Source organism: Lampris incognitus, chromosome 10 (assembly GCF_029633865.1).
Source record: "Lampris incognitus isolate fLamInc1 chromosome 10, fLamInc1.hap2, whole genome shotgun sequence".
Classification (NCBI taxonomy): domain Eukaryota; kingdom Metazoa; phylum Chordata; class Actinopteri; order Lampriformes; family Lampridae; genus Lampris; species Lampris incognitus.
In genome coordinates, this window is record NC_079220.1 from 22,585,577 (window position 1) to 22,594,386 (window position 8,810).

Genomic DNA, 8,810 nt, shown 5'->3' on the forward strand with positions numbered 1-8,810 from the left:
TGAAGTGGGATTGTTAATCGGAAATGACTGTCCATTAGCATTAGCCCCCCCTTGAGGTCATCAGAGGAAGTGATAACGAGCCCTTCGCGCAAAGAGCTGAACTTGGATGGCGTATAGTCGGCTCATCCAACCCACATTTGGATTGACAGGGAAACCAGAGTTTTGTGCATCGCGTTGCCGTGAGGGAAATACCAGCTCCATCTACCACGGATATACTGAAGGTCTTGGAATCAGACTTCAATGAAAGGAGATACAAAGACAAGGACAAGTATGTATCCCAAGATGATGTCCACTTTGTACAGCTTCTTAGTGACAACATCAGTCAGAGGGAAGACGGACACTATGAAATGCCTCTCCCTTTCAAGAGCAACAGTCCACCTTCACTACCAAACAACAAAAGGCTGGCTACAATACTGCAATGCTGCAATACTTAAAGAAAAGGTTGAAGGCCAACAAACAGTATCGTGACCAGTACACCGCCTTCAAGGAGGACATGATGATCGAAGCTGACGCAGAGCCAGCCCCTAGAACACCTGAAGGGCAGACTGTGTGGTACATACCCCACCATGAGGTGTACCACTACAAGAAGCCAGAAAGGATAAAGGTCGTGTTTGATTGTTCAGCGAATTTCCATGGTATCTCTTTAGATGACATGCTGCTGACAGGCCCTGACCTGATCAACTCCCTGTTGGGAGTGGTCTGTTGCTTCAGAAAAGAAGCGGTAGCTGTGATCTGCGACATTGAGAAGATCTTCCACCAATTCTCTGTCTCTTCTGAATTACGGAACTACCCAAGGTTCCTTTGGTGGGAGACCGGAGATTTGGAAGGAGAACCACAAGAGTATCAGATGGCTGTCCACCTTTTTGGCGCTGCTTTGTCCCCCGGATGTACCAATGTTGGCCTGAAGTACCTAGTTCAACAACACAAAGAGAACTATCCGACAGCATCAGCCTTTATTGAGAACAACTTCTACGTGGATTATGGTCTAACCAGCGTCCTCTCAATAGAATAGGCCAAGAAGCTGGTCGTTGAGGCACAAGAGTTGTGCAAAAGAGGAGGTCTATGCCTTCATAAATTTAACTCGAATGAAAGAGAAGTCCTGAACTCTGTGGACCCATGAGAAAGAGCAGTAACAACCGAACCACTCAATCTTTGCCTGAATGCTACACCAGCAGAACGTGCACTCGGTATCCAGTGGTCACTAGAACATGACCCCTTCAGCTTCAATGTCGACTTACCGGATAGGCCCTCAACACGCCGTGGTATCTTGTCAGTCATCACTTCCTTGTACGATCCACTGGGGTTTGTCTCCCCATTCACCCTAAGCGGAAAGTGCATCCTTTAGGAGCTGTGCCGTAGACGTAACGGATGGGATGACCCACATGGAAGAATGGTCTCCAGAAGCTGAAGGAAGTCTCAATACCGAGATGCTGCTGCCCACAAGACTTCAGCAAAACTGTCAACATGGAACTGCATCACTTCTCGGATGCTAGTAATGTGGGATATGAGACATGTTCTTATCTCAGATTCAAAAATGGGGTGAAGTCCACTGCTGTCTTGTGATGGCCAAAGCAAGAGTTGCACTGACAAAGCTCACAAGCATTCCAAGACTGAAACTTTCAGCAGCCGTGGTTTCCACAAGATTAAGTGTCATGCTGAAAAATGAACTTGAAATGCAGATTGACGAAGAGTTCTTCTGGACAGACTCTCAGGTTGTCCTGGCGTATATCAACAATGAAGCACGAAGATTTCATGTCTTTGTTGCAAATCGTGTGCGACTGATAAGAGCAAATACAGATCCCAACCAGTGGTACTACATCGACACAGCAGAAAACCCAGCCGACCACGCCTCCAGTTGTCTCCCTGCATCAGACATCTCTGCAACAAACTGGCTATCAGGACCTAAGTTCCTGTGGGAGCAAGAAATATACCCAAAGTCTCACCTCTCAAATGAGCTGCTTGTTGGCGATCCTGAAGTCAAAGCTATTCAGGTGTATTCAGCAAGAACATCGCAGCGAACTTGTGACTGTTGAAGAACGCGAGAGAGCTGCTGAGGTGGTAATAAAGCTTGTGCAACAAGAAGACTTCTCTCAAGAGATGAAGACACTTCAAGGAGGAGACAGTCTTCCAAGCTCAAGTTCTCTATTTCCCCTCGATCCTATTTTGGACGGAGGTATTCTTCGTGTCGGTGGAAGACTGGAGCAGTCATCTCTCAGTTTTGAATTTAAACACCCTATCATTCTCCCTAAAGAAAGTCACATCACCAAGCTGATCTTAACTCACTACCATGTCAAGACTTAACATCAGGGCCGAAGTCAAACTCTAACGGAACTCAGAGCGAATGGGTTTTGGATCATTGGCGGGAGCAAATCAGTTGCCAAGTCGATACACAATTGCGTGAGATGCAGGAAACTGCGACAGCAGGTGGAAGAGCAATGAATGGCTGAGCTCCCTAAAGAGCACGTCGAAGTCTCAGCTCCTTTCATGTACTGTGGCATGGACTGTTTCGGCCCATTTCTCACCAAGAAATCCCGCAAGGAGGTGATATTCACCTGCCTCTCTTCTCGAGCAATACACGTATAAATGATTGAGGACCTATCAACAGATGCATTCATCAGTGCCTTAAGATGTTTTATCAGTCCCAGAGGAGCCGTCCGCCAACTCCGTTGCGATCAAGGCACCAATTTTGAGGGAGCTAGGAATGAGCTCAGAGAAGCACTGAAGCAGTGTGACGCGAAGACACTAGAGATTTTCCCAGCAGAGAAGCAATGTGAGTTTGTTTTCAATGCATCCTCAGCAAGCCACGCCGGTGGTGTCTGGGCGCACCAGATTCGGACTGTTCGAAATGTGCTGAATGCCACACTCTCTCAGTACCCAGGCAGACTCGATGAGTCTGAACTCTGTTCTATGAAGCTATGGCTATTGTGAACAGCCACCCGTTAACTGTAGATGGAGTAAATGATCCAATGTCATTGGAGCCTTTAACACCAAACCATCTCATCTTGATGAAGTCCAAAGTTGCCCTTCCACCTCCTGGGAAATTTGTAAAGGAAGATGTGTATGCAACAAAAAGGTGGCGACGAGTCCAATATCTGATTGAACAGTTCTGGAGCCGTTGGAAAAGGGAATATCTCTTACACATCTCCACACGGCAGAAGTGGCAGACCGCCCGACGCAACCTTAAAGTGAATGACTTAGTCATCATTAAGGAAGACACCCTTCCTAGAAACCAGTGGCATCTAGGATGCGTGGTTGAAACCACGGAAGAGAGTGGTGGTTTAGTACACCGTGTAAAGGTGTTAGTAGGAAAACAAGATCATCCAAGGAAAACAAAATCATCCATCTAAACCTTCAATCATAAAAAAGTCCGTTCAGAAATTGGTTCTTCTCCTAGAGAGTGAGTGATTAGCGGAGTGACACCTCAGCAACTCAGACATGCTTATTCTTTAGTAATCTAGTATACTATAGTCGTGAAACTTAAAATGGTTAGCCTATATGGAATAATGTATGTTCGTTTAATATGATTCAGCTGTATTTCCACTCATCATAACATGATTGGTGGAAGTGTGACCACAACCCTAATGTCATTTTTTACCTCCTTTTAATTTGAGATAGCTTTACCGATGTATGGGGACTTTTATTTTGAAGAATGTTTTCCTTGCCGTCCCACTAGCGGAAGTTCACGTTGGCTCAAGATAAAGCAGGTGAAGGCATGTGCATGTGAGATCACAATATGAAAAGGATCGTAGTGTCCACTGCATAACTCGAGAATTAGCCTAAATGTTTATGATTACTGAACAACAATTGATTCGAAACACTGATAAGCAGTTTAAAACGTTTGAGACCAGAAGACTGTTAGAGATGAAGAGCAGGTTGCAGAGTTTCTGGCAAGTTTCTAGCTGTTCCAAGACGTGTCTCAAGATGGCGTTCTAAGATTTTCGTAGCCCTTGATAAGCGGAACGAGGTACGTCATGTTTTACGTTAAGTATAGCCTACTATTGCTCATGTGTTTTCTTTTATGGTACATTCCTCTAAATGTATATTATTTTGTGAAGCTATGAAGTAGTTAGCCTAACTGCGCTATGGCTGTCATTCTATTCTTTATAGTTTTCATGGTGCTCGACAAGAATGTACCTGTGTGGTGTTTGAAGCAATAAATGCACCCGTTGAGACTCTCCGAGTTTTGTCTTTATTAAAAATATCGAGGGCAGCTACACACCTGTGTGCACCTTCCTCTACTCTTAAACGTGATCCTGTGTTCCTCCCTCTTCTTGAAATATGTGGTCACCACAGCTATTTCCATCCTTTTTGCAAAATCCACCACAATCTGTCCTTCCATTTTCCTCTCCTGGACACCATAAATACCCATCACCTTCTTATCACCTCTGTTTCCTTCACCAACATGCCCATTGAAGTCCCTTCCGATCACCACTCTCTCCTCCTTGAGTGCACACTCCATCACTTCATCTAACTCACTCCAAAATTCTTCTTTCTCTTTAACATCATCACTCTGTGTGACACTCTCTTCACCTTCAACACACTCTTAACATACTCTTCCTTCAGAATTACCCCTACTCCATTTCTCTCCCTATCCACACCATGGTAGAAGAGTTTGAACTCACCTCCGATGCTCCTGGCCTTACTCCTCTTCCACCTGGTCTCTTGCAGACACAGTATATCTACCTTCTTTCTTTACATTATATAAGCCAGCTCTCTCCCTTTACCAGTCACAGTGCCAACATTCAAAGTTCTGACTCTCACCTCCACGCTGCTACCCTTCCTCCTCTCCTGCTTCCTCTGGACATGCCTTCCCCCTCTCTTTCTCTGCCGCCCAACAGTAGCATAGTTTCCACTGGCATCCTGCTGGCCAACAGTACTGGTGGAGGTCGTTGGTAACCCAGGCCTCGACCAATCTGGTATGGAAACCTGATTTATGATCCGCATATTTGATTTGGCAAAGGTTTTATGTCGGATGCCCTTCCTGATGCAACCCTCCCCATTTATCCGGGCTTGGGACCGACACTAAGAATGCACTGGCTTGTGCATCCTCAGTGGTTGGGTTGCAGATGGGTGACAAATTAACGGAAAAACCTGAATGTTTGAACCCTACAGTGAGGGAGTCCGTGAGCTCTTTTATGCTGTGGGGCCATTTTCTGGGCATAGTTTGGGTCCGCTTGGCCCCTTAGAGGGAGGGGTCACTGCAAATCAATACAAAGTTATGCTGAGTGATCACCTTTATCCTATGATGAAACATTTATATCCTGATGGGAGTGGTCTCTTCCAGGATGACAATGCCCCCATTCACAGGGCATGACGGGTCACTGAATGGTTTGATGAGGATGAAAATGATATAAATCATATGCTATGGCCTTCACAGTCATCAGATCTCAACCCAGTTGAACACCTATGGGAGATTTTGGACCAACATGTTAGCGTTTTACCAGCAAACTTTTTAAAGACCCCTGGCCTTTACTGGGACCTACAGTGCTCAACATTGTCAATTTAATTAATTAAGATTGTCTTCTCCCTGCCCCCTTTTCAAACATGGAATGTGTAAATTGAGTTGTGTTTGATCATAAATGGCTTGTTTCTTTCTGGATCTGTGCATTACCATGAGCAGAATAAATAATAATGAAATGAAATTTATCACTTACTGGTGTCTTCAGTGTTTATCAAGTGAACCATCCCCAGATTGGCTTATTTATTCATAGTTCCTTAAAAAGAACCCTCCTCCATTTTTTCCATGACACATTTGCATACAATTATCAATTTCATACTTACTCCACACATAGTTCTTCTCTCCTTAGACCCCCCCCCCCCCACCAGTCCCGTACTTCCCAATCTCAGTTTAGTATAGTATTGTAACGTGCATGGATAAGAAGACACGCTGGCCGCTGGCTGGCGGGTCTGACCCTTTAGTCTAGCGGTTAGCGATTTCTCCTGCGGTGCGGGCGATACAGGTTCGCTTTCCGGCCGCGGCAGTTCTTGTTTCTGTGTGAGTTCAATAAAGGGGCTGCAAAGTTACCTTTGTCGTTGCTTCTACGTTCGCCACACTGGTGTCAGAAGTGGGATTGCAGCCAATACCCACAAATCGAAGATGGCAACGTCAAGAAGAAGCTTCGTTGTAAAGCTCCGGGAGATTGAGGACTTCATCGAGTGTCTGGAAAAAGAGCTTTCCCGGGGAGAGAGCATCGCCGCTCGGAAGAAGATGTCCCGCGGAGGAAGGGCCGACGGAGCCAGCGCCCCCCGTCCTTCAGGACCCGACACGGCCGGCCGGTTCAGCGATTCGGAGGCGGCAACTGCCGCCGAGAAATCGCGGCCTACTCTGATTTGAACGCCGATCATGTCACCGCCGGCCACCACCCACCCACTACCAACAGCCGTCATTCCGCCGCCGGCCGACGCCATGTCATCGCCGGCCGCCGTTGTCTCCACCGCCGTCTCATTGCCGGCGCCGGCCGCCACCCATCCACTATCAACAGCCACCATGCCGCCGCCAGCCGCCACCATGTCATCGCCAGCCGCCGCCGTCTCCACCGCCGTCTCATCGCCGGTGCCGGCTGCCGCCCTTCCACTATCAACAGCCGCCATGTCGCCGCCGGCCGCCGCCATTACGTCACCGGTCACCGTCACCACTTCGCTGACCAACGTACACGAATAAGTAAACACGTTAGCCCTTGGCTAACGGGTCAGAGACTTTAGTCGACTGGTTAACGTTGTTGCCCACGGTGCAGGAGACACAGGTTCGTGTCCCGGCTGTGGCGGTTCTCGGACTGCTCCCTTGAGTTCGCTACATTAGTGTCAGAAGTGGGATAGCGCCACCGTAAAGCCATCGGAAGCGTATGCGCCCTGAGGCGTGAAGGAGCTGATATGTGTAGTGATATAACGCCATGTGTATCCACTGGAACTACACTAGGTTTTATGTACTACCCGGACTGTTATTATGGTTATTACGTCTGCCTACTGAGCCACGATTAAACCTGAGTTCTATAACCCGGTGTGGTCATTGATCCTCGACCAATACTACCCCAAGTATTACTTCAATATGCTTAAGCGCGGGGACGCACTTCCCGAAGGAGGGTAGTGTGACGTGCAAGGATAAGAAGACACGCTGGCCGCTGGCTGGCAGGTCTGACCCTTTAGTCTAGCGGTTAGCGATGTCTCCTGCGGTCCGGGCGAGGCAGGTTCGTTTCTCGGCCGCGGCAGTTCCTGTGGTTGCGTTGTCCCCCGAGTTCGCTACAGTATTCTACCCAAGGTCCAAAGTATGGAATTCTCTGCCTTTATATTATTTGAATTTGTCTTCACAGCAGTTTAAAAAAGCCATGAAATCACTTCTCCTAACCAACCAATATTTTCCATATGGTCTGCCTATATAAGCTGGGTCCAACCAATATTTTCCTTTGTCATATAAGTCTAAAGGCCTATTATGAATATTGCTTGTATGTATGTATGTGTGTGTGTGCGTATATATATATATATATATATATATATATATATATATATATATATATATATATATATATATATATATATATATATATATATATATATATATATATCTCGATACAGATGCAGGAAAAAAAACTTTTAATACATAGCAGTACAAGCCTGATTTGTGCGTCGCACACTCATCAGCTGCTAATGTCTCATCAGCTGCTAAGACATTAGCAGCTAATGAGGGCACGATGCACGAAACAGGCTTGTACTGCTATGTATTAAAAGTTTTATTCCTGCATCTGTATTGATATATCACGGATATATACCAAGTCCAGTTGCACTTGATTCAACTCCTTTGGACTAATTATGTGTCCTTTTTTATTTTTTTCATATGTGTAAATAAAGTCCCAATCAATCAATCAATCAATCAATCAATCAATCAATCAATCAATCAATCAATCAATCAATCAATCAATCATAATCTATGTATTATCATCCACTATTACTACCATTACTGTTATTTTTTCAGTTGAGTTGACCATTTTGATTTACACGTCCTCAGTTCGCTTGCTCTCCATTTCCACCTCCTCTCCTCTCATCCTCTTCCTCCCTCTTCTTCAGGGACTCGGGGTGGTCAACTCCTCAGACCGCGGCGCCCTGAAGCGTCGAATTAAGGATATCCATGCGGCGGCAGAGAAGGAACGCAAGGCCCTGGATAAACTGGAGAAGCAAAAAGAGAAACAGCGCAGGAAAGACCAGGAACAGCGTAGGAACTAGGAGTCACCACTAGAGGGAGGCAAAGTACACTGAACAAAACAAGGACAAAACTCAAGCTATAAAGACGCTGGATAGATGGAAAAAGGGGATATGGGTGGGTTTTAGGAGGGGGGGGTTAAAACCAAAAAAATCTTACAGTATCACAACTGCTTAGAGTGACAGATGCACCATGTTGCAATATGGACGAAGAGGAAAAAATAATCTTTGCATGGCTGCAGAGGGTTGAAACATATGTGCCGAATTACATAGACGAAGAGGCAGTGCTGAAAAAAATGTTGAATAAAAGTACATATTAATGAAACAGAACAAGAGAGATGAGTTTTTACCCATGGTAGTTTTACAAAGGCTAGAAAGAGGAAAAAGAAAATTTCTTGTCATCTGAAGAAAAGGTCCAAGTTAAAAAGACTTGATTACACAGTTCCCTGTCTTCACTAGACAGTTTCTGGTGTTGGTAAGGAGCTCAGAGCTTTACACAGACAATTGCTGTACATGCTGAATGAGGTTTTGAATGGGCGTTTTAGTGTTAATCGAATCATGACTGTAAGGGAGAAGATATATTATTTCTGTCCTACAGCTGTACGATGATGTGTCCCTGA

General features: G+C 45.7%; 1 protein-coding gene across 1 annotated transcript in view; it reads left to right on the top strand.

Moving 5' to 3' along the window:
• samd14 (sterile alpha motif domain containing 14) overlaps positions 1 to 8,294 on the top strand; it is a 71,991-nt gene extending 63,697 nt beyond the window's left edge. Inside the window, exon 10 of the mRNA XM_056288373.1 lies at positions 8,059 to 8,294. Coding sequence (XP_056144348.1) covers positions 8,059 to 8,214 — 156 coding nt within the window. The 3' untranslated portion in view covers positions 8,215 to 8,294. The remainder of the gene's footprint in view (positions 1 to 8,058) is intronic.
• Positions 8,295 to 8,810: the final 516 nt, after the last annotated feature.